Source organism: Colius striatus, chromosome 1, assembly GCF_028858725.1.
Source record: "Colius striatus isolate bColStr4 chromosome 1, bColStr4.1.hap1, whole genome shotgun sequence".
Lineage (NCBI taxonomy): Eukaryota > Metazoa > Chordata > Aves > Coliiformes > Coliidae > Colius > Colius striatus.
Window position 1 is genome coordinate 59,736,301 of NC_084759.1, and position 27,721 is coordinate 59,764,021.

At 35.9% G+C, this 27,721-nt stretch overlaps 1 protein-coding gene across 1 annotated transcript in view; it reads right to left on the minus strand.

Annotated features, from left to right (window-relative positions):
- Positions 1-660: 660 nt before the first annotated feature.
- ANKRD10 (ankyrin repeat domain 10) overlaps positions 661-27,721 on the minus strand; it is a 38,563-nt gene continuing 11,502 nt past the window's right edge. Inside the window, exons 3-6 of the mRNA XM_061996805.1 lie at positions 23,203-23,294; positions 8,343-8,578; positions 5,215-5,310; positions 661-2,354 (exon numbers count right to left, since the gene is read on the minus strand). Coding sequence (XP_061852789.1) covers positions 1,888-2,354; positions 5,215-5,310; positions 8,343-8,578; positions 23,203-23,294 — 891 coding nt within the window. The 3' untranslated portion in view covers positions 661-1,887. The remainder of the gene's footprint in view (positions 2,355-5,214; positions 5,311-8,342; positions 8,579-23,202; positions 23,295-27,721) is intronic.

A 27,721-nucleotide genomic window follows, 5' to 3' on the forward strand; every position in this document is an offset into this window, starting at 1 on the left:
AAACCCAAAGCTACCACAAATTTAAGTTAGCATCTTGTGTTAGTATGATGGCAAGAACACGCATGGCTCTGGGTACTACAGCAGCCAACAAAATCGTCTAAGAACAGGGCCCAGATGCACCTGCTTACGTGCAAGGGGTAACATGCATGGCAGGAACCACTTGTCTCAGGTAAGATTCAGCTTGATTTTATTGTCTTGTCTCCAGAGGGCACTGAGGAGTTTTGCTGGCCAGGCCAACAATTTGCAAAAAGGGCCAGTTGATTTTCCCATTGGTTCTACTCTTGAGTATTTTGTGGCTATCTCCTATGCAGACAGTGAACCACATAGAGTGTCAAGTAGATTTAAACACTGGCTTCTCTGTAGTCTGTTGCATTTTGCCTAAAAATGTTTGAAGGAGAGTATATTTTCTATGAAAATCAGACATCAGTGTTTTGAACCTTCACTTGGAGTTCAAGGCTGATACGATATGCAGACATAGACTATTCAGTATGTGTTTCTGTGCTTCAAGCAAGGACAAGTTTTGCTTCTGTTTCTTCAGATTTGCTTCTATGTACTGACAAAATAAAGAAATCCCATGCTGCAGTGAGAAAGATTATGGGGAAACGCGATTTAAAAACTATCAAACTGCCAATAAAAATATGTCTAAACAAAACACTCAGATACAACGTAATATGTTTATTTTTATTACATTCCAACTCGTAAAGGTCCCTTTTTAAACAAAACAAGAACAAAAAAAATCAACACAATTCGAAGGGCTTATCTCATTTACCATATTCTCCCCTACTCTTCACTTATTTTAACACAAAGCAGCAACTTATTAGTGCTCATACAGTGCACTTATATGGATTTTGATTTGTGTATTAAGCTTTAAATACAACGTATTTCTTGTGAGTGTAGCCCAAAGAGTACACAACATTACATTTCCAAAGCGTATGTTAAAATAGAGGAAAAAAAAAGGACAATAAATGTATATCCAAGACAAACTCAAATATTTTGACTTGGCAAATTCTATAACAAGTAACAGCAATTTTCAACTGCGTACAAAGCAGAAACAGTGCCAACATGCCTCTGGTCTGTGAGCTATGGTAAAATATCAAGCGTACACACATAAAAGGAGAGAAGCCAAAGGAAAGGGCCACAAATGCAGAGCTATAACCCGAGGCACCATCCAACCGTGACCGAAAAAAGGCAGCCCCACTTCCCCACTCTAGAATGCAAAGAGCCCAACAACAACGAAAAGCACTTCTACTACGCTACGGAAAGTGAAACGGTAACGCCTCCTCCTCCTCCCAAACTTCCCTCTGTGCTTTTTTTTTTAAATGACTCCTTCAAAAAATGTAAAGAGGAACATCTAATTATACTGAACAAATGTACAAACTAGAAAGTCAGAGAAGCTCCAGAAGATTGCCACTTTCAACCTTGCATAGTGATAGATGGCATTGATATTGCTACCATAGCTTCAGCAGAAGATATGGAAAATCTTTACTTCCAAGTGATACACATAAGTAACATTTTCTTCACAAAATTCAGTTAAACGTTGTTTTAATAAAAGGGAAAACAGCTCTAAAAAGGGAAAGATAGTGTTCACAAGCTTAGAAATAAAAAAAAAAATACAAACCCAGATCATTCCATAATAAAAAAATGAAAAGAATAAACATTCCATCATAACAGCACCTATTTTTATCACTAAATAAGCCCCATACATGCAACAAACTACGACTATCGTATAAGGCTGTCAAATTAAAGGTTTACTTTTCATATAAACAAAGTGTAAAAATAGCAGTAAGTCGCAATCTTCAAATTTAATGCTATGTGAGGACTTTGTCCCACCCCCCCGGTTTCATTTGGTAGCAATTTCAATATGCGTTTGATAGAAAGGTCGTTCATCTAGGAACCGTGATACAAATACATTGTGCCTAGGACAGTATTGTTGTACTTCTGTTCAACCTTGACAGAATTGGAATGCTCAATGACACTACTAAGTTCGGGGATGCTTTCAGCAGTATCCCCAAAACCATGGTAGTGTCCATAGTGCAAAGTATCCCCAGGGTCTTCCACCCACGAGGGCCGGTTAGAAACGCAGCTACTGGGGCTCCCATTCAGGTGCAGAGACCCACACATGTCGGTGGGATTATTCATGGCTTTTTCGGGTTCCTCGGTGCCGTTAGTGGCATGAATTCGATGCCTACTGGGAGAAGTTATCCCAGGAATTATTCCGTTAGGTGTTAGTGCTAAACACTCCTCACGCCTGGCATCCATCCCACTGAGCTGCTGCGCGGCGGTGAAATCCAAATGTCCATTGATGGCACATCCATTTGTCAGTGCATTCAGTATGGAGCTACTGCTATTCATATCTGCATTAAGAAATACACCCGTCACCAACAATTAAGAATAAATCGAAATACATCAAAATGTCTCCACTATACTCATTTAAAGAACGTTTACGAACGCAGCTTTGAAAGGAAACCTACCCTTCCTTTGTTTAGAACGCTATGGGCAGCTCAAAGTAATGGGAGCTGACCAGTAAGCTTGTAGCATGGGTTCTTCTGTTGAAAATGCAACTACCTATCTACATTCTATGTTAATCTTGGCAAAGACAATGTGAATTTCTTGCTTTTTCTTTTCATTTAAGTGTATGAAATAGCAGCCAACGTTCTGGGCAGTGTCACGAAAGGTGGATTGAAAAACATCTTTCCACCTTAACTCTAACACCTTGGGATGAAAGGTTATGTACATACAAGGACTGATTATCTGTGAGAGAGTGAAGAGTTGTGAGGTTTTATTATTGTTTCATCTGTAAGTTATCCATGTATCTTTTTTGTTTTCAGTGGCAACTCTCACAGCACAGTATACGCTGATATAAGTAAAAGAAAGAAATGTTATGTCAGGGTGCTAATATAAAATGCATCAAAGTTCCTTTATTTAGAAAGTACTTCAATTAATCTAGCAGCTTGCCAGATAACATACTAGGCAGAAGTGTGTTTAATGATAAGTTTATAATAACATCTGTACAAACCACATGCAAAATGCCATACAACAGCAACAGCAGAATGCACAGAAGGCTAAAAAAGATTATAAAAATGTGCATGCAAAAACCACTGACAACTGTTTCAAAGCAATTTCTCCTTCAGATTTAGTAATTAGTACAATAGTTTTTACTTCCATAAACAGATGTCAACAGTACGTTTCAAATGTATGTTTTTGCAGTGGTACTCAAAGTACTAGCACAAAAAATGGGTGAGATATTCTGCCTTAAAAATGCCTACCAGCGAAGGACATCCAAAATCTACATGTATGACTTGATGATTTAAAGATTAATGAGGCAAACGTAGAAACTACAGACCTACATGGTGCCACTTAAAGATTTCACATTCCTTTGTTGTCCTTGGATATGTGCACATACGCTTACAGACACCCAAGTTCACAAACCTATGTGGTATTCAGGATTGCATTTACTGCATATTCCCAGTTCGAGTCAGCAAGTCTGCTGGTAACTTCCCAAGTTTGTAAAACATCAAGTCCTTGTTGAAGTGACACATAATGAGTACCACCGTTTGACAAGGAAGAATCTGAAGTTCTGGTTGTCTATTAGTCTTTCACACGGATATGAGTTGAATATAGATGATGATAGTGATAGGTCATATACAGCAACACATAATGCCAAGAAACGTGTTCGACTGGTAACTCACTGCATGTACTAACCAAAGCTTCCTGTTTAGTCCCTACAGGAGTTAAAATAACCACATCAGCTGAACTCACTAATCACAAACTCATATCAGAAGTGAGAAAAAAAACCCCAAAACTGAAACCCATCAAGACATCAAAACCTAGTATTTCAGTGATGGAAACGCACAGAAAGAATTTCATATAGTGTTTATTAACTGAAAAGTGCAAAACTTTATCTGTTTAAAAAGAAATCCTTATAGGCTGGCTTTGCCAAATCAAAGCTAATTAAAATGGCACTGTTATTTAATATGCTAAAGTAGGTAATGAATAGTTCTAGTGATAATTATAGAATGTTATAATTTGTTAAAAATTAGCACCTATAATAACAGAGTATATTTACGAAAGACAATCATTTTCCCATAAATAAGAACACTTAGTAATTATCACTGGAAAATATCATAGTCTACTTTTAAAGTATTGATTCTCTATATATTTACTCCTAATATATTAAAATATCTATGAATTACCATTCCCTTTGGTGAATCTGATCTGTGGTACAAAGCATAAACAGATTTATCACAGAACAAATGAAAATAAGGAATTAATTTCTGAATGTAATAATGCACTATCGTAGTAACTCCACGCCTTTACCTACAAAGTGCATGGAAGAAGCTGACCCAAGAGAGTTTTAACTGAAACTCCGTAAGCATCCTGGGGTTACCAAAAGCATCTTCACTAAGCAGCCCTTCAAAAACTTGGAGCAATAATATTCACTAATACTAAAAACACTTTGACTGTTTCATGATTGGTACGAAACATAAAAACTCTTGCCCGAAGTACACTAGTCCTGTGATGTCCAGTCTTTTATTTACAGTTAAAAACCACATAGCAGGATCCTGCACTTAGGTCATTGTTCCTGAACACACGGTATAGGTCTAAACTATTCTTTATAGTATTTGTTGAACTATTTTGAATGTAGTTGCATTTTAACATACATTATTTTCAAAGCTATATAAGCACTAGGATAGGTTTCCCTGTCAAGTCTTCTTATTAGCAATAAAGTCCATTTAATGGAAATGAAATGAACACTTTGCACTATTTCTGAATTTCCTTTAACCTGAAATTATGGCAACTAAAAGCAAGGCACAATGTAATACAAGCCTCAGGTTAAAAGCGAAACAGCCATTGTCGATTTCTGTTTATCTGAAATAACAATAAACTACTAAGAAATCTTCTCTTTCACCATTACAATATATTGCATGAAACACCTAACTTCAGATGCCTACTAAACCCCCAATATAATGGGTGGTACAGCAATACAATAGTTTTCAAGACTCTATAGACAACAATGTGCAAAAATAAAGGACTAAGTTTTATACTTAAATTAAAAATAAAATGCATATTGATTCTTGCAACGACAAGGAGTTTGCATTGCAGAAACAGTGTATATTTCAATTTCTTTTGGTCCAACAGAAGTACTCTCCTGTTGTTTGGTGTCTTCAACCATTTGAATGTTGTTGTAGTTAACAGGAAACTGTCCACTCCCACCTGATACAACAGCAAACTCTCTATCGACGTGCATATTGTCAGCATCGTCCTCAACTCCTCCATTCATCATTGGTATTAAGCCATCAAAGCTGTAAGCTGATTAAAAAGAAAGGTCATGTTTAGTCACTGTTGCACATTCGAAAACTCAGTCAACAGAGATGAATACTTCATTAAAAGCTTTTTGTAAAGAAATGTAAATTTTTCATGTTTGAAAGCTTCTGACATGTTTGAGATTCCAAATACAGAGTATCAAGTAAATACACATTCATTTTAATCCCTCAAAATGGAGAATTACTAGTGTACCTATCAGGCTTTGCACCAACATATCAAACAATTCTTAGTCTGACAGACTAACAGTCAAATAAAGAGCAATTTTTAAGTTACTCATATGTAGGACCTTAGCATGTCTGACATCAAAAGCAGCCTCCGCCTCACATTTGTCTGCTGTCAGTCTGGACTGCTCCCTCTTTCACTCCCAAGGGCCAGTTCCCAGTAGCCCAGCCCCTATTCACACCAGAGCACTCCATGGATCCCTTCAAGAGCAGAACAAACATCCAAGAAAAGCTGGCAAGTGGTTATGTTGCTGTGGGAAACACTAACAGTCGAGACGGGCTTGACCTCACTACTTCTTACACCTACCAAGCAAAGCACTGCTCCAGTACTATCCCACAAACCCTGAACTCCTGACATGAACACACCTTTCTATATACACTGCACACACACTTAACATTAGGTTGTAAAGACTGTTGAATCAGCTCTCATCACCTTGGCCATAACACAAATTCTTGTAAACGTTTTAAAAGAATCTTAATCAATCGCTAATGTGTTTCAGAGCCAAAAAGATCACACACGGCTTAAAGGAGACCAAGGCCCTTGGATCAGTGGGCTCTAAATTGCTATAAACCAGGAAGGGAAAGGCATTTTTTTTTCTAGTTACCTAGTGGAATATGGAACTGCAATTTCATACTGGCCAATTGAAGAGTACACTTGGCAACACCCTCCATCCCCACCTGGCAATGAACACTTCAAAGCAGCCGTGCTGAGACTTGTGGTACTAACGCAGTCAACCGGTTTTGTACAGGAAGTCAGTTCTGTATGTAGGGTGCAGAGCATAGCACAAAAGCCAGCATGGCAGCGGCTATGAACCAGCAGATGCAGTTGTGTGCATATAAACAAAATTATATGTAAGTAACCCCCCTGCACTGGCCAATTAAGCTATTCCAGGACAAAGGGCAAAACACAGCTTAAGTATTTTTCTCCTTCCCACACCACTGCTTATAGGTTCTTGTAAGGCACATACACTGTGCCTGGCCACAAGAAGTGGGTTTCGCCAAAGTGGAGATTGTTCCAATTTAGAGTATATCCATCAAAATCTGACTCTTCCCTGTAAATAAAACTTGTCTCCACTCTGTCTGAACATCTGGAACCTCCCATGCAAATAGCCTTTTAAAATACAACAGCCCAGTGAGGTTTTGGTACAGTTTAGATTACCAGAAAATGTGCCTTGTTCTGTAAAAAGGCTACCTAAGCACAAAAAAAGTACTGATGACTTCTCATTACTCAGCTCTGTTGTTTACCAAGTGCCTCAAGAACAGTGACTCATTCTCACCCCAATAATATTTCTCCACTGACATAAGAAACATTACAGATGATGATGTCTTTGAGGACAGACATGTCAGAGAAACTTCAGCTTCTGCAGTTGGGATGTATATCTTAAGTACTCTAAAAACATTTAAGCAAACGCAGCAAAGTTTTTTGGCTTTGTTTGCAAAATATCACACTGGCAAAAAGTTCTCTGACAGCTCTGCAATTGTTTGGGAGATTTGTTCACTTAAACATACTATTTGTTTCCTTCATCTAACCTATCCACCATTCCAACTGTTAATGCTGAAAGGTAATGCAGATTCTGCTTGCTTCCTGACAACACATATCATAAAAATAGCTAGCACAGTGCCATCCCCACAGATTGTGAGGAAACACTACTACCTATTGACTACATTGGTATCATTTTCTGAAACAAAGAGATTGCTAGTTCTGAATATTCAGAAGGAACAGCTCTTCAAAAGATAACTGTCTGACTTGGAGCAGTGCCTCTTGGTAACAGAAGGTGAATGCACGGAAGACATCTTTATGTAGCTATTACGGGCATCTGTATACTGCCCGCCTTCTCATTCTACATAGCTCCTTAGGGACATTATTCCTGAACAGCAGTCTTGACATCACACAGGCACTCTTCTCTTATAATGAAATTCTTTATAGCTTTGATGAATTACATGAATTAACATTTCCTGTAAATTATTGGTTATGGAGTACCCCACTAATGTCCTGGTACAGTTCAAATGGGGGGCTGGGTAGCAACTACTACAGGGTGTCAATATTGATGTAATTTACTTTGTCCATGATTTAGAAACATTGTTTTGTTTTCAATTCCCGTCGTTACTTAGGACCTAGCAGTTTGAACCCATTTTATTCGGCTCAGTGAAAGTCTATCAGAAAGTTTGTTAGAACAATATAAACTTTAAATGGAGAAAGTTTCTTCAGTGACGGCCTACAGATTCCCATCATGATGCTGACACAGGAAAGTGAAACCAGGTTTGAGTGTAGAATGCTGTGTTTTTAAAATTAAGAATGTAATGGAGTGACCAACAGAAAGGAAGTAGAGGATACTCTCTACCACTTTACTAGCATATGTAGGAAAAGATTTTGCCCATCACCACCAAAAAGTGGCTGCCCAAGGAAGCAGCAGCATCTCCAATGCACAAGTGGAAGTGGAAAGTTACCACTGGAACATCTGGAGATCACTGTGAATTAATGCAACATTATTTGGCTCTCCAGAAGGAGATGTTGAGGAAGGAGCAGAAGCTGATTTCAGCTCCCACTCTTCTACATATTATTCTTGGCACTGTATAGTTTTAGCACTCTTTGGAAACAGACCAAGATGATGACAGGGAGAACTGGGATCTTGGGGCACAGAATAATTCTATTAGATCTGCTTCTTGTATTAGCATGTAATTTAGACATGTGACTTTGTCAATAATACTCAACATCCACTCTGAAAGGCTTGAAAATGTTTATTTTCTGTTCCCAGCAACAGTATCATCCCATCCCTTTTACCTCTGAGGTCTCACCTTCTGTTCTAGCCTTCTTCACTCCAGCAGACTCTGTATCTTCAAAGGATCTCTTTCGACTTGTCCCACCACTGAATGGATTGGGACCTGCATTCTGATGAACCCCATTTAAGGTGCCATTGCTATAGAAACGATTCAGGTGACAGTTCTGGAGGTTCAAGAGAAACTGGGCACATTCTTGGAAGCCCTGGGTATGTGCAAGGTCTGCTGCTGTCAGGCCACTGGCATTTCTCAAGCTGTACAATATAAAGAAACTGAATTACACTCATTCATCAAGCCAGCTTGCTGCTGCTGCTGCCCTTACTGACTATCTATCTGTTGGTGATGAGAGAAAACATACACTTAGCAAATTTCCATTAAGAAATTAGTTATCAATCTTAGTTTTATAACTAACTTAACTTCTCACACATACATCCAGCTTCTAAGCAAAATTTGGGAGACAATACACTTTAAAATAAAATCAATATACTATGTGCCTTAACCCCATCTTCCTATTTAAACGTCTCAAAATGCTTTATTCTACAGTAGTCTGAAGTATCTGATGTTTACATAAACTTCAGACTTATAAGCCTTGAATTTTACCATCTTCTGCAGTTTATTCTGCAATCTATTGCTTTAACTTAAGCAAAAGATCAAATACTCAAAACAAACTTAACAAGACTCGGCAATTGTCCATGGCATTCTGGTTTCTAAGGTAACAACAACATCACTATTCTTCCTAACAATAAAATATATACATATATAGAAAAAGATAGATAGATAAAGATGCTATACTTCGATATGCTTTGCTTATACTTTTTTTTTTCCTGGTTTGTTTCTCATTTCAAAGTGTGTGACATCATAAGTGCTGAGACTTGCTTTGTTATTTGAACCAAGACTTTTTCCATGCATGAATGGCACTGGATTTTGAATATTCTACTGTGTTACACAGATTATAAATGAAATCAGATAGGACATGCAGAGGTACAGGGGTTTAATTTGAAACAGTGCTCTATCACATGCATTTACACAAACATACGGTATGTCTGTGCTTAGAAATATAGGCTTAACTTCCTAAGAAGTGTATGAAACTGGAGACAAGAGGGCCAGACGTGACAAAACTAAGACTGTGAAGTGAAAGATGTCAAGAAATCTTTACTAAGTTTTTTCTGCCTTTCCAGACAGATCCAACTGGTCAGAAAGGTGAGGGTTTTTTTTCTTGGCTTCAGTAGTTTACAAGAGCCCATTACTTATAAATCCAGAAACAGATTGGCCAACAGAAGAATAATTCAGAAGATTAATAGACCTGATTTTGTGGAAACTCATATGACGTAGAGAACAACTCACTCCAGCTCATGGGAAGAAAACAAAGAACAAAGCCCAGATTTGCTTCCTGGATCACTGTAACTTACTTGTTATAAAAAATGAGACCGAAGTCTTCAGAAACCAACCTATTACAGCAAGAATAATTCTATAAATGGATACTGTTGGATTACATAAAAATTAGAGGATTAAGTCAAAACATTGCACAAACAGAAAAACCACTAGGCTAAATTAGGGTAACTTCCTCCTGTACTACAATAACTCACCATTTATGTGGACTACTAGAGAAAGTACAGGAGCTAAAAATGATCTAGAAATTAAGACTTTAGGAGACTGAAAAAAACAGTTAGTCTAAAGAAATGAAACCTGAAGGTAGAGGTATTAATTTCAAATACCTAAAAGATATGTGCTAAGAAAAAAATCTGATCTGTGCCTCCAGTGAAGGCAGAATATGCAGGGATTAGCATGAACAAAGGATATTTGAAGTTAGGCATTAGGAGAAACTTCAGAGTGTAAAGTTGAATCTCCCAGAGGGTTCTCTTCATCTCTCAACCCCTCCCTAGCCCAGTCATTTTAAAAACAGACTACAATTTCAGAATTTCAGCAAAACACAGTCAATCCTTTCCCATGCTGAACTCGATGACCTGTTGAGATTGCTGCTAAACAACATTCCAATGCTCTTTCACTAATTCTAATTTACTTGTGTAGTATATGGATGTAAACACAATGAAACTACAACTTAAGAAACAAAAATGTTTGGGTCACAAAAAGTAACTCAGTTCTCTGAAATCCGCTTCAAACTTGTGAGTCCCAAAAGGACAGTAAAGGAAATGTGAACCAGAGCAAAATAAAGTTACATAAAAACAACCAAAACAATATGATGTTGACTGACCACAACATTTAATAAAACTTCAAGGAGTGAGTAATTCTATTACTTAGTAAATCTTATTGAACAATAACTGTGTTTTGAAAAATGGACTGTAAAACTGACCACAGTTAAATCACTGTTTCTCAAAGGAATGTTGATGTAAGTTGCCGGAGAGATATTTTGGAACATACAATCTAAGATGCAAGCATGCATGCAAGGCTACATGACTAAACTCTGGGAAAGAAAAGTCAAGTTTCCCAGAAACGAAATACATGAACTTTGGAAGCTACTGTTTGTCAGACTTTAAAATGTTATGACCTTTGTTATTTCTGCATCTTTCTCACCTGTTCCTGAACAGCTTACTCTTAAAAGGCAGACAATAACATCCTTGTTCTACCAAGTATTTTGGAAGCACTGCATAGGTTTTCAAGAGACTCAAGCATATTGGACAGACTATTTTTCCAAGAGTTTAGAAAGGTCTCTCTTTAAAATGAGTCTGAATTTAACCTATAAATTTCAAGAGAACTCCCTGTGTTCAGAAGTTATTAACAAAAGAAAAATAAAGGAAAAAATTCCAATCAAATAGAAGGAGATTACAGGACCTAGCTGACTCTAGAAATTATTCAGCCAATTGCTAAGCAAACACAACTGTTAAGTTCTCTCTGCTCCCTTCTCAGTAGAAACACTAATTCGAGCACCTCTTCTACATCCAGTTGTCAATTTCCATTAATCAAAACCTGACCACTCTGGGACTTTAAAATTTCAGTTGAACTGTCTTTTATTCCAATATTAATGGGAAGCAGAAAGGAGAAACTGACATAACAGAGAGAAACTCTGACGTCTAGCCCTTCTCTGGGAGGAAAAATCTGACAGTGGGAACACAAAAGGCAGCAAAAGCTGTCAAGAGCAACAGTGCTATACTAGCTTATCAAAACAAAATGCAATCAATTCAAAGAAAAAAAACCTGTCTAAATCATTTAGCTTCATGAACAAAGTAGGAAAGAAAATGCTCTTTAGAAGTATCACAGATCTCTACCAGACCAGAATAATTTTACTTATTTCCAAAACATTGTCATGCATGTGAGATTTCTGAGCGTACGACAGAAAGATTCAGTCTTACACAGTTCTTCTAGCAATCTTGCGAGCTAGGACATCTAGTAGACCATTTTTTAAAAGCACTTGACTTGCAGTGGAACTACCTTGTTGTGGCAGTAGTTATAAGGAACTGGGAACACATCTATTATTAATTCTGCACTCTATGGTCTACCTCCAACACCTCCAATGTCTGAGAATGAAACAGCTAACTTGGTCCATGAGCTAAGAACAGAAATCCTATTACTGTAAACAGACTCCATTACAGGAATAAAAACAGAAACGGTTCACTGCCCCAGTCTCTTATGTGTAAACCCTATGTCAGTCCTTGCTTATGAAATGCAATTATATGTAAATTGACTATCAAGTGAAAAGGGAGCAGTAACTGAAGATTCATTCCACCATACAAGTATGACACAAACTGCATGGTCAAAAAACAAAACGAAACTAAAAAATAATCAAGAAGGAAATCCATGGAAGCAATCACTACGTTTAAATACATTTTCAGCTACCTTAGTTATTAAAAGTCCCTTGAGTTGGTACTGCTCTTTATTTCTCACAGCTGTCTGCATAAGGATTTGACTAGGTAAAGCATATCATAACTGAAAGTAAGTTCTAGACATAGGCTGTGAAAGAAAAGTAGTAAAAAGAAAAGAAAAAAAAGAACCATTGGACAAGCTGGAGAGAAATAGCTCAAAATTTCACATCTCTTGGAAAAAAAAGAAATCTTCCTTTCCGCCCATCCTCTTTTTTTCTTTTGGCAAGCTAAAAATCCCTTCAGGACTAGTTTTGATCTTTTACTCTGAACACCTTGAAACAGTGGAAGCTCCAAAGAAGCTCAGAACACACTGTTTGATATTAAATCTTCAGGCAAGCTATCCTTTTGTTACTGCTAATCATGCAGCAACTACGACAGCTCTATTTCTGTAGCTGTCATTACTCAGAATTTGAAAGTGAGTAAAGAAATTCCCTGCAGGTTTTATGTTGGGCTTTTTTGCTTGTGGGTTTGGGGTTTTTGTCAAACTAGAGGACAAGCTTACGTTCCTTTTCAGGGTTTTTCTCTAAGCTAGGCTACCTATCTGAAATAAGACTAGGCAAATAACAAGCTACATAGATTGTATTTTTCAAACATGACCTTATGAAGGCAGAAGCTACTTGTAAGGATGGTGCAGAAGGACTGAAGAAAGTCATATTAAAGAAAATAAAATTGGACTAAGCCTTAAATGTTACATGCATGTTCTGATTAGTCTTTTATTAAATAGTCTTCATTGACTTGGTGGGGTATTTTCTAAAGGTTGGCCTAGTTACTGTCAAGACAGTTGTGCTCCAGAAACTTAATTTCCTCTCCACTAAAAAACAGTAAAAAACCTGAAGACATCTCAGAAGATCAGTCAAGATACAGTAACAGGTGGAAAAAGAAGAAAGGGCACTGAAAACTAAAGCTCTGAAACTATCATTCTCTTTTGGACATCTACTCCTCAGAGGAACATACATAAAGGCTTAAACTGACAAACAGGAGAAAAATTTCTTTCTTAACCTTACCAGGACTAATGCAGATTTAGTAAGTGGCCAAAAAGTTGTTTCACTCTATGCTTACAAAACACACATCTTGCACCACTTCGAAAACAATTCAAGGATTTAAAGAACAGATAAGTCCTGTTAAGATTCCTTCACTTGGCAGTATTTGCTTTATAGTTTATTCATTACTTCCATGCAATTCTTATCACTAGAAATAAATTGAAACCATGGTATTAGAAGTATATTATTTACCCTCAGCCTTCTTGTAGGCTAAAATCAAGCAGCTGGGAATGATAAAGACATACCATTTTCTTTGAAGTACAGAAGATGCTAATTCCAAAGCAAAAGGAGAAAGATAAATGTAATTGGAAAGATGCATTTTCACGTTATAAAGTTATTCTGAATGAGAGGTTGAGGAAAGTCTGAATATGGATGAGTAGAAGTAGGTGAACTTGAAGCTCCTTGACAGATGACATTTCACACTTATTCTGCAGTGACAAGTGTTTTATAAATAAACATAAAACTTGCACCATTAAGAGTAAAAGCTCTGACTTTCATATATACATTTATTCACACACCTACAGTGCTTGAAACAATATTCTTGTAACACATTCTTCTTCTTCCATCAACTCATGTCCACAGGTAGTCTTCAAAACTGACTAAACTTGGCATGAAAAAGGACTTCTTTAAAAAAAAAAAACAAAACCAAATCTGTTTTTCTCCCTCCAGCTGAAGTTGACATCATTAGAACTCTCAGATGAACTGGGCCTTTAAAATTAGAGTCTTGGTATCAAATTAAAGCAGTTATAAAGAGTACACCAGTTAAGCATATGTCTAGGTACTTCCCTCTTCTGAAATGCTTTAAAAAAAATGATGGCTCTAAGTGTAATTCAATTGTTGTTCAAAACCAAGAGAGATGTTATCTGACCAAACAGTATTTGTGTACAGAAAAATGAAGTTAACTTTCTGTTTAGCTGTAGTTTAGGAGGATGTTTTTATTATTTCAATCTAACCACAATTTGTTGTTTTGAGAAGTTCACTAACGGAAAGGAAAAAAACTGAAGCAAGATCTCAAAAACAATGGAAGACACTTCCACTATGATTAAGTTATAGAAAGTAAAAACTAAAAAATCCAAACACTCAGAAATGCTTAAATATAACAACCCTCTGGAAGAAAGGTTTACTTCAAGACAACTTATAATGTTACTCTTAGAAAGATTTGTAGAAAGAAGAAATGAAGACTTGTGCTTCTTGCAAATGAATTAGAAGTGGTATTAAATTTATTTAGAAGAAACTTGATTCTAAGTTGTTTCAATTGTTCATATTTTTCATATCTATCAGAAGAAAAAAGCAAGTACATTTTTATATGTCTTTAATAGAGAAATACATTTGAAATACACTATCTTCCACTTATAATGTCACATACCTTGAAAACAAACCGAATGTCTTCTACAAAAAGTTAACAGTAAATATTTTTGAAAAAAAATTCATATATGTAAAAAAAAGTCCCCTAAATGTTTAATTTTAAATAGTGATTACACCACCTACAGCTTACTTGTGTTTTTGTTAATGCCATGCGACAATCTAAGGAAATAAACCACAGTTTTCGTATATCAATGTAATATCTGTTAAAAAATACTGATCTCAACTTATCTATTGTTAGTTTACAAATAAAAATGTAGATAACTGTAAATTAGGGTAAGCAAAGCATGCAAATCTATAGATTCTATATCTGAATTCCTAGATTAGCATTAAAACCAATCACCGCAACAAATACCTCAACAGTATGCCTTGTGTGCAGAAAGGAAGCGATACTGAACATTCAATGCCACAACTGTAAGGTTTTCGGAGAAGCACCTGTGGCAGTTTCAGCAGTTTCTATATGGAATGCTCCCCCTTTCTAGGATTACTTGAAAAAATCAAGTCAATTCGAATTACGTAGCTGTAAAACATTGACATGTGTAGTTTTTACAGTTTCAGAATCTTCTGTTTGATTTAAACGGGCAATGGTGCATAAACAGGAAACTTATATCATAAGGGATCACATATTTGCAGGCAACATTAAGATTAAAAGTTACATTAACATACATAAAGTGCTGTAGCACATTATTCAATATGTAAGCCATTATCATGTGACCACCTTAACAACAAGATACTAAGCCTTTTATGCCTCTAAAGCATTATTACTTTCATCCTGAAACCAATTTGTCAGTTCTTCACTGAATTTTCTATAGAATGGATTAAAATTACCGGTCAACTCATGGCTTCAATTACTTTAAATTTAGTAGGCTGTATCTCAAAAGAATTAGTAACTATTCCTATACAAAAATTAGCAGATACAAGGATTAAAACAAAACAAAAGAAGAAAGAGAAAAAAAAAAGATCAGAACACTAAAATGCCCACAGTCAGAAGAAAAAAAAACGTTTCCTATATAAACATCAGTATACTAGTCTAAAATTTCTAAAGCAAAATGACTTTAAAATACTAAACTTTAAGTGTTTTAACCCTTTGGTGTCCAAATACAAAAAGCTGTGGAATAGTTTCAAACACGGGATTTTTTTGTTTCAGATACCAAGAGAAAACTATTCTTAACTAAACAGACGTTTGTCACTGCTGGGGATAGTTATAAAAATCCATGCTAGAATTACATACTGGGCATCTACAAAAGCACAAGTTGGTGCCAAGTTTTTATTTCACAACAAAACACGTGGCAGCTGATTATTTCAAACTTTTAAAAACAGTGGTAGCGTTTCACAGAACATGCTCCAAAATCATAACAAGGTGAATATACTGGAAATAAAGAAGCTCTTCTTTGTGAAGATGAGCTTGCATCTCACATAAAAATCAAGGTTGACTATGAATTATACCGCTACAATCAGATCTTAGATACTTCCAACTCATGACTGAGCAAAAGTTGGCTGAAACCATGGTAGGCAGCATTAGTATTACTACAAACATCACCAGCAGACAGTAATTTATTGCTCTAATCTGTATTCCAATTTATATACTTCAAGAAAGACCTCCATCAGTGGACTTTGACTTTGCTTGGTATCAGTGACCAACAATATTTTAAAATTTATACCAAATTATGTGAGTAATTACTGAAGCACAACTCACCAAAGGAAGTTAAGAAAGACTATGGTAACTCTTAAAACAACAGTCTGATTGCAATACAGCATAACAGAAAAGACCTTCCCTATTAAAATGAAAATGAATATTTCTTAGATCACTAGCGAAAATGAATTCCAAATAAGCATCTTTTTAATAATGCAATCACTTTAAATCCAAAGACAACAGAAGTTACTTAGCACATCAACTTTATGAATTTGAGAACTATCGTTGATGCTGCTATCATGTTTCTAGAAACAGACCAAGAATGTAGATCAAGTTGCTTATAGTGAGGAAAGCGTTAGGGAAGACTATCAAGGAAAGGTTCAGTGTAAACTCTGACTTGAGAAGATCAGCAACCTTGCAAGGCAGATTCTGCCAAGATGCCTCTAGTAGCAAATAAAATAGCATTATTTCAAGATATCAACTGAAAACTAACGACAGCCTACAATTAGAAAAATTAAGAAAGTCCCTCTCAAATCTGCAAAACATGGAAGAATGTTCAAGAGATTCAGTAAAAAAAGAATGTGCAGTAAGAGAATGGGAATAAAGCTAAAGAAGAGATAAATTATTTTTCTATCATATAAAAAAAAAGAATGAAAAGAATGAAAGGACTAAAGGTTACACGGATTCATTATTTTCCTGTAATAGATGTAGAGAGGGTGACTATCAAACTACACAAAAGTGGTTTTTTTGTAACAAAGCAGATGGAAGACCTTTTGGATTAAGGAATTGCTGAAGTGCATAAAAACACTTTAAATGAGGTATTTTTTAAACTTTGGGTTTCCTTCCTTTAAAAAAAACCCAAACAACTATCTACCTTCTATGAGTTAAAGAGAGAGAGGGAAACAGAAGCTTAATGCCTTCCTTAAGTTAAAGCTGCCAAAGCTCTTCCTGTGTTTGTTAAGCTTCTATGCAATGACATATATCTTGTAACCTATAGCACATGACACACTATTAAACACTGTTCTGGCCAATCTGAACATGTTCTGGGCCATGCCATAACTACCTACTGTTTTTTTCTATGGTCAAAGGTACTAACTAAACTATCATCAACTTCACTGAAAAGACACAAACTAAAACAGCAAACAAAATCCATATCAACACCAGAAGTTAGAGCAAACACATTGCAAGCCACCATTCCTTCATCACCCACCCAGTCAAAAAGAATCAGCAAATTTAGCACAGCACCTGGCTAGATCATCATCAACATCTGAACTAACCATCAGAACTAAGCAGACTACTCTGTTTCAGAATATACTGCACCCTTTGTTTCTTTCACTGTATATAGAGCTTTTGTTCTGGCAGAGTTCCACTTTCTAACACTTTGGTTTCTCCACTTGACTTAAATGCACCTAGGTTTCTGTTGCCAGTAATAGCTTACCTTACTGACTCCCTCCCCCACCAAAAAAAAACCCAATAAACCCAACTATCTGAAGGGGAGCTGCAGTGAACATTAGCATTGTATTTACACGAAGGCTGATCACTCCCAACAAAAAACCCTGAACATTCAAATGAGAACAGCTCCTATTTCTGACAAAAGTCTTGGTAACACTTAATTGTTCTTTACTTCTTTTGAACAGAAGAAAAGCCAAGAAACTAGTGCCATAAATTACCAAGGCTCATCGGTCATGTATAAGCTCCCCTATGAAGCTGATCCATATCCTGTGAACTTCCTTTATGTTCCAGAAAGGTCACAAAATATCACTGCTTTAATAAAGGATTTAACTTTATTCATAAAAAGTACAACCTCTCACATTCTTCTCTATTTGTGATCTGATATCAGTAGCTATTGTTATTACATCCACATTAAGAATAATCCACTCAAACTGAACAGGAACTCAAGTGCTAAGTGTTCACCTCAGCTTCCCACAATTATTCAGAAAAACTCTAACTTTGAAAACTACCCTTTTTCATCCTGGTTTATTATAAGACTAAGCCTCTCTCTTCCTCTTTTCGATTTATCAGTTATTCATTCACATATGTTCTGCTTCACTATTTCCAAATCTCTCTTTAAGATTAAATCCAATTATTGCTGTACTTCATGGTCACAACTTCCCAGAAATTACATTAATGTTCTTCTACAATGATGGCAACCAAGCATGAAACCAAATATGGAAGAGATTAATAAGCTTTACTTGTAATTATTTTGCAGGGAAATCAGAATTTCACCACCAAAATGCACAAACCACTTTGACTTTGCCTTTCCATAAGAATTTATATAACATGAGAAATGAACAAATTCCAACACCTGTAGGCTCCACACTGCACAGTGGTCACCACAAGAACACTACAATGACGGTCCCTAAAATGCTTGTTATATACAATTAAACAAGAACAGATTTTTTCCTTGCACTGCATTGCACTCTCTAATAATGAAACAGCAGTAATTAATCCAGTAGTTTAACCACTATCTGGAAAGTAGGCAATTCAGGTTTGCAAAAAGAATGTGTGAAGTGGTCTGAGTTTGAAGAGTACTGAACAGATTATAGAAATGTGAGAATACTAATTAACTGATAAGAACCACTCTGTTGAAGAAGCACCTAACTCTTATTCCTAGGCAAATGATCAGTAAGAACCTGAAGCATTATTCTCAAGATGAGGTTAAGAAAAAAAGTAGGATGATGATTCTTCTACACTGAATCAAGGCAGCAGTACAGCTTCTAAAGTAAAAAGATGACATAGTAATGGCACTTCACAAATACATTAACACCAGAAAAGGTCTGCAGTTCAATATTAAAAGTCTGGTATCTAAGTTAGCTAGGTAAGAAAAAGCAGCACGTGTTAAAAACATGCAAATATCTGCTAAGATTTTAAGAAATCAGGAAGAGATCCAGAAACTAACGAAGATCTTTGAACCTGAGACCCCTCAAGAGAACAGGTCATGTATGTTTCCCCTCTGGAGAGAAAAGGAATTGAGGGTTTACCTCACAAAGGAATGGCCGATTTCCACATTGTCATCATGAAATCTACACAACACTTCTGTCTCTTCACTAAAGGCGACTAAATTTCAGGAAGAAGCCTCAAAAGTACAAACAAGAAGAAGAAAAGTTGAGATATCTCAGGAGTTGTCTTGATTTCAAATAGAAACGCATTATCAGAATTTCACAAAGGGATAATTCAGCAGCATTGAAAAAACAAAAAGTCACATTGGATAGATTTCTGTCAAGGAAGACGCAGAACAGTTGTGAAGAAGAAAAAAGAAGCTAATGATGCTTTTTTTAAACAACACAATGCAGTTTGTAACATAGGAATTTTCAAAGAACTAAAATTAAGCCACTGTCAAAGAATGAGAATGATTTTTTTTCCTGAAAAACTAAATACCAGAGATAGAACATTTCTGGCATGAAAGCAGAGTGAATTTACACATTTAAATGAATACAAGACAGATTTAACGAGAAAGTGGCTGAAGTGTCTGCCTAAAGTAGATCAACGTCATGATACGAATCTGTCATCTGGTAAAAACAGATGTACTGGTATATTTATGTCAGCATGTCAGTTAATCTCCCCAAAACTAGAGACCAGAATATAAGAAACTAGAAAGGAAAGGATGTGTTTAGGGTCTTGGTATACAAATTGCTTTTCTCCAAAACATTAAGATTTCTGGAAGGCAAATAAAAACCTTTCCTATGCTACTACTCAAGCATCTTGATTAACAAAACTCTGAAGCAAGTAATTCTGTTCAATTGTACATGGGCACACCAAGCCATGTCTCATCCCACTCTTTATCCCAGATAATAGTGTTGGAAACTTCTTGCCTAGCTCTAGAGCAAGTCACTGAGGAATACGCAACTGTTCAAATGACAGTTGCAGGAAGAACTTTTAGTCAGAAATAAGTAGACACAATGCACCAAGAGAACTGCATAAAAACTGACATGGATCAACAGAAGTGAATTCAAATCAGCAGAATTAAAAGTTGCATGTGCTTTTTTTAAAAATTCAAGTGTCCTGTGTTTATAGATAATTTTATATTTTGATATATATGCTGTGATGCAATCTATGTAACTATATTAATACCCAGCAATTCAAAAAAATAAGGTAAAGGAGCAAAACAAAACATGGCACCAAGAAGGCTTTTCCTGCATAAATAGCTGTAGACACTTGTCACTGTGATAAATAATACACAATTAACCATACATAAATCGCATAATTATGCTTTTTAGTGAAAATCCAGCAGTTATCATGGATACTTTAAAAGGTACTATCCACATAAAAAGTCAGTTACACAGCAAACCTTTTCACTCATATGAGGACATTGTGACCACCTGCTTCCCCCTCTTCAAGGGTCCATGAATACCATAGTTAGTGGAGCAACCATTTTTATGGCTGTAGGACATACTGTGCACAGAATATGCTTCAGCTAAAATGAGAAGGTAAATACCACAAAAAAAATCAAAATATTTTCACTAGGGTACAATTATTATCTTTTAATATTATTAAAAATTTACACAGGAATAGAGACCCAAATTCTCTCTCATCAATTAGGAAAACAATGCAACAACTTCATGAAATTTAGTGATGGCAACATACTGTAAAAGCATTACACTAACAAGCCGGTAATAAAGTAAACTAGAACAATTCAAGAGAGGCAATTTTAGTCAAACTAAAATGCTTCCTTTTATCCTTACTGACTGTTGTCAATATTCTTTGGCTTCCAATATAACCAAAGGAGTTAAATAAAATAGAAATATGGTAAATAGTGATATAAAAGATTACACTAGTGCAAATTACTTCATTTTAACAGCAGTATTTTTTAAAAAATCACTCATTAATAAAAAAGACATTTCTTGCAATATTACAGTACTGATTACCAGTGTTTTTAATAATCGAATCTTAACATCCCTGTTCTGCTTTCTCTGAAAGACTAGGGATTGTGCAATGCTTGATATATACTATAAATATAAGGCATAAATAGTATATTTGACTATTTGCTGTCACAAGGGATATTGTCGGAATTTTCACACAACTAGTATGTAGAAATAAAGAAAAAAAAATGGATCGGATGATCCAATCTCCATAAAAAAAGGTCATATTCACCATCAGTACAGGTCAGCACTTTAGTTCTAGTTAGTGCTTAGTTCTGTATTTAACAAAACTCTTGCCTTCGTTCTATATAGGTAATTATCATTTCAGCTAATACATACAGATTAGAACTCAAATGTATGGATAAAATCTCTCTCCCTTTCTTCTAACTGAAGTGATAAGATAGTAAAAACTTCCTGAGCATCTACATTTTCAAAATGTTATAAAAATCAGGAAATGAACGTAACCATTAGAGAAACGGGGCCAGCTTCCAAGGCCAGATAATGCCAAATTCATCCTTGTCAAAAGCATATACATGGATTTTGCCTAATTTAACATACTAAGCCTGGAAACAAGATTCTATGGAAAAAAAATCCTTATTCCAACTAGTCAACAACTATCGCTCTCAGGTGACAAGGCCAAGTCCTGATCCTCTAAATGACTAAACATGGGTTGCTCCACCAGCCTATTGCATTTGCATCCCTGATTTTTCCATTTCCTGGGGAGGACCCGATATTTTATTATCTATAGAACTTGTGACAAATCTATCCTACTGAAATGCAGATGGAACTCTAAGTATAGAAAACTGAGAATTCAAATTATTTCCTGCTCACTGCTATAAACCTACACTACTTCTGCTGCAAATAGTTTTGGTCAAAGGCAGATATCACTCTCCAAGCTTTACAGAGTATTTTGTCTGTGGCTTACAATTATGATGTTTAAAAAGCAAAATTTTAGTTCTGTAAGTTAAAGTTGCAGCCACATCTCCAACCTCAGTTATTTGCCTACTGATTTTGAAAGTCCTATGGATGTAACAGATTCCCTTCTTTACAATAGACTCATCTCAAGTTGTTTATGCAGTTCCACAACTTAGCTTTTGATTGGTTACTTTGTAAAAAATCAGAAGATTACACACTAATTGATGATGACAATTAAGGTTTGCTCAATTCCACAGTAAATTTAAATCCAAGTTTATCTAAAGATATCTGAAAGTGAGTGCAAAATAAGAATTTATAAATTTAAGACTGATTTCACAAACTGGTCAATAACAGAGACAGCTGCGTTACGTTTTTCTATGAAGCAATCTCTTCACATAAAGTGATTTGTTCATTACTATTAACTTACAAGGTACTGTATTTCTTGAACACTCTATGATATCATTGAAAGAGGTAAATTTCATGGTAGATTTACCAGGGCAGCATTACAAAAACAGTAAGATGGAAACCAAAGGGTAAAACAAGAAATTAACTACATGATTCTTACTTCACTTAAAACTTAGAAGTTTCATATTGCAGGTTAAAATACAGTAACTATTTACCACTTAAGATAATAAGGCTAGTTCTAGTTAAAACAAATTGCCAAAGTATTTACATTATTATAAGCCATAGAGCTTATACTCAACATTTCTAGGTGAAAACTGCATCCATTTTGTCCATGCTGTAAGTTGCAAAAGTTTGTGAGATTTTCTGAATGTTTTTGCAGTACATAAACCTTTAAAGAAAAAAGTTAACAGGGCAAATACACAATATACTAACAAACAGAATTAAACTAACTGCAAAGAGTGTGTGAGATGCTATTTTGCACATAATGTTGCTTTTGCATTGTTTTCTATATTTATTCACCAGTGCAAAGTGTAAATTCGTTGTAAAAAATAACTATACGCTAAATAAAATGTACAATTTGGGGTCATCTGACAGAAGAATGATAAATATTTTAATATCATAGGATATAAATGCAATACTAATATAGCACACTGGTATCACTTTCAACTTTATTACTAGACATGCAAAACATCTTGGGCTTTATTACAATTGAACATGTCCAGCTGTCTTTTAATCAGGTGTCTGCTGTTTTGACTTTTCTTTCTGATATTAGTATCTATGTTTACTGGTCTAAGTTAGTCAGCTAAACACACAACAATCAACAACAACAAAAAAAACCTCACTTACTCTATTTGCGCACCATGAGCCACAAGGGCACTTATGGAATCCATACTACCAGACCGTGCTGCTTTATGAATAGGAGTTTCACCAACATAATCCTGTAAAGACAAACTACATTTTGTCAAGCATAATCTTTCTAAAATGTAAAATATTAATTTCACAGTATTCATTATACATAAGAAAGCAGATATATAAAAGCAGCATTTATTAGCTAGCAATTGCATCAGGTACCTTTTTATTTTAAAGTTGACAGCAGGCTGTCACATACATGAGATATTTAGCAAGAAATAATGCCAAGGGCACCTAACTCACAAGATAAGGCTTACCCAATAACTAGGCAACCAGCGAAGTCACATTCAATAAACCTTAAAAAAATGCATGACATATACAACTGTAACAAGCTACTCCACCACTTCTATATTTTAGCACTTTTGTTTCCCAGTATCTTGGACTGAGCAAAGCCATCTTGAATTCAGATGCAGCATGGCCAAATCTGTGGGGCTAAATTGCTTTCAGATTTTGCTGTCACACTCAGTACTGCAATGCATCCATAAATACTCACCAGGTGAGGAGCATGTACACATAACTTGTAAGTAAGCACAGAATTCACAGGACTGGCCAGACCTCTCCTGAGACATATACATTGACTCATATCCTATACACTTTTATTTTTGATCTGTATGCATTTACATTCCATTACTGTTAACCAGCACAGCCCACCATTTCATCTTTTCCTATTGTGTGCAAACACATCGGGAGCAGCGTATTGCTTTTCAAGCAACTCCTCTGTACAAACTTCACAAATAACTGGGAGAATCTGCAACAACTTTACAAATGCAACTGGCAAGCAGCAGGTAAATTCCGTGCATTGTGATCTACAGGCTGCAGGTGAAAATTCAGTATGTTCCATTAACCATCAGTATTAAGAACCACAGAGAAGACTCTGCAACAATGGCCTTAAAGTAGCACATAAACGTTCAGTTATTGGTTTGTTGTGTGATTTAATTTTCAGTCCTCAACATGTTCAACGCAGAGAAAGGTTTTTCCCTTTTTCCCTTTCCTTTTTCTTTCTCTGCAAATTTTTGACAGACTTCTCTGCTCCACTTGTAACTATGATCCACATTTTTGCTTCTCTATTCCTTTTATTAAAATATTGACATTAGCTATTCGGGTAACATAGCACCTTTATTGATTCTCCAGTCTTCACATACAAGTGTTCACACCTATCTCTACAGTACTGGTTATGCTTTAGCTTTATTTGAAATGTGAATATTTTCAAAATGTGATCATACTACCATCTTAATAGATAGAGGTAACAAGCATTTTCAATTGTCTGCCACACTTCGAAGACATTAAATCACATTTCTCAGACCACGTAAATATAACTTGAAATTGAATTTAGGATTATGTCTTATATACTCTCAAATTTCTACTTGTCAATTTAATAGTCAAATATTTCTGTAAGAAGTTACCAATTCCCTGACAGGAAGCCAGTTTACTAGTGCTTAAGACATATAATCAGCCAACAGTGAATCACCTAGCACTCCCAGCAGGGAACAATAATGGCACCAGACAAAGTTTACCTTATTATAAACTAAGGAAAATTGCTGAGGCCAAATTAAAGTTTGGAGACAGAAAAAGAGCAGAAAACTCCTTAGAGTCCTCAGTGATTAGGAGTGAGCCATACAGCTCTTCTAAAACAGCCATTTGTAGCTGATGAATAGAAGACTGCTTTCCAATGAAATTTATTTGATTTCTCCTACTTAGAACTTACAGGAAGAGACAGGTGCTTGTTTAAGAGAGGACACAATTCTATTAACTATTGTACATGGAAATTCACTTGGAACTAATTTATCCAGGAATACTTTCTTCATTCTGTAATGTATTTTCCTGTCATAGAAGTCGTCTTCCATTCATCATCTTGTAATTGTTATTGTTTTCTTCCCCTCCGCTCCCGCCTTTTGTTAAAGGGGGTGAAAGTGTAGAAGTGATTTGTCTCTTTTACTCAGCATTAGTACTCATAGTCCCAACTGTAACTTAAAAGACAATCATTCAATATCAAGTTCAGTTTAGTGAAAGTTAGCTTAGCTAGCCATGCACATAGGACAAAAATCTCTGCTAGCCCCTTAAACCTAGCATGTTGCCCACAGTAAAGATCTGGAGAACTGAATAATTAAGTATTGCTGTGGGGAAATGCTCCAAGGGTGAAAAAAGACCTATGCAAAAGGACTCTTCACCACTGTCTTACAAGAATAAGATTATTGAAGCTAACAATCCTGTCACCAACAACCAGAAAAAGTCTAGTATCTCAGAAGAGAATATGTCTTGAGAGGGTTTCTTTAAATCACTGGCCCAGAAAAGCACAGGTCTCATCTCTAAAGCTAAGGAATCGAGAAAAGACTTAAGAGAATGACAGAATGTATGGATTTAGATTTTTAGAGCATTTGTTTTAAATACAGCACCTAAAATTTAGTTATCACTTATCTTCTTTTGAAATCCTCCTATAGGACCAAATCTTCATATACAGAAATAGTTCACAAAACAGTTTCCTAGCTCTCCAAAGAAATTCTCTCTAGGTTATGAGCTAAAGTGAAAAGAAATTTATCTCCCACTGACAGAAGGCTTTAAAAGTTTACTTATTTCTCAACACATCCAAAATCAAGCACAGAGAGGAAAATAAAGTACTCTCTGCATCTTTGAACAGCTCTGCTCTAATTGAACAACTGGAACGGATGTCACCAAACAGAAAAAGCATCATGTAACAAAGGCTTTCCCAAGAAGCTCCGAAAAGCAGTTCAGTGTCTAGACTGCTAGCACATTTTCATGCATAAGATACATTCCCTATCTTTTGGCAACATGGAGCAAACTAAGTTATTTTATTTTGAGGGGCTCTAAAATTTCTTAATTATCCTTGATAATACACTATAATCCTTCTACTTGCCTAGAGTTCCCAGATGTGCTTCTGTATGAAATAATCCCTTCTGTAATAGTATTCCTGAAGGGAAATATCAGTAACTTAACACTGGCTTTTCCTCATTCCATTTTACTGCACAAGTATCCAGCTTCCCTCCTTATTCTCTTTTTATTTATATGTGTGAAAGTCTTACACTTTTTTTGATTAATTTTTCTCATGAAATCTACCTCAGCTTGATTAATCAGTTTGCATTCCCTCATTATACAGCTTAAACTCAAACGATCTTTCCTCTTAATAATTAAATATTTTTCTCAAACTCTCTGCTTATTCCCAGGCTTCTTTTAAATGTGGTTGTTTTTTCAGTTTAACCTAAACCCACTTTTTACTCTCTTTTCCCTCTTTCTTTTTGGGATCCAGGTCTCTGTTGGCTTTAGGATGGAGCAATTTCCCATTTTGTTCTCCAAGTTCCAGGTCCTTGTATATATACATAATTTCACTCACTAGTACCTTTATATCCTTTTCATTTACAAAAAAACAAACCAACCTCAAAAAACCTCCAAACCCCTCAAAAGTTACTTACCTGTAAAAACTTTTTTAAAACAAAAAGTCCCTACACACATTTACACTGAAAGCTTTCAACTATGTGTACTCATTTTGGCTGGGACAGAGTCATTTTTTTTCATGGTAGCTGACATGGTGCAATGTTTTGGATTTGTGACCAAAGCAGCATTGATAATTTACCAATGGTTTAGTTAGGAGTGGGCTGCGGAAGCAGAAGAAGTTGAGGTGACAAAGTGAGGACCCTTGACCCAAACTGCCCAGAGGAATATCCCCTACCATATGATATCATGCTCAACAAGAAAACCTGGAAAGTAGGTGGATTCTGCCAGGGCTGTCCTGTTTGGGGACACCACCAGCCAGCTAGTGGTAAGCAACTGTAGGTTTTTTTGGTTGTGGCATGGGGTTTTAAAGAAACTTATTATCATGTGATTTTCTTAATTTGGGTTTTTTCCTTTTCTTACCTAATAAACTGTCTTTATCTTAACACACAGTCTTCTGACTTTTCCCTTCCAATTCTCTCCCCCAACCCATTTTGGGGGACCAAGCAAGTGGCTATGTGGTGCTTAGGTACCTATCAAAGTTTAACTGCAACACTGCAAACACTTGAGAACTCCTCTACTGTAGATATCTTAAGACATGGAAGCACTGTTTTACAAGAAATATAAAATACCTCCATTCCTTAATTGATTGCTCTTGCAGTTCCATCAGCTGATTATATTCTCAAAAGCCATTCACATTTCTAGACCTAGCATCCTATCCTTTTTGAAGCCAAGAAGCAGCTGGAGATCATCAAGTATTTTTTCCTGATTCTTTGCTAAAAACGCCTTCAACTCATGATGGTTTCTCTTTCTGAATTTTGAGTACAGATGAAAACTAATGGAACATTTTATACGTCTTTAGTCCAAACTTGTTTAGAACACAAAATTGTAACATACCAAAGGAATTAACATTTTCTTCCTCCTCGCCAAGGTTATTAGTGTGTTTACAGTTCTTCCTAGCATGAGCAGTCTACCACCCTCTGTCCCAGTTGCAGCTCGGATACAGTTAATA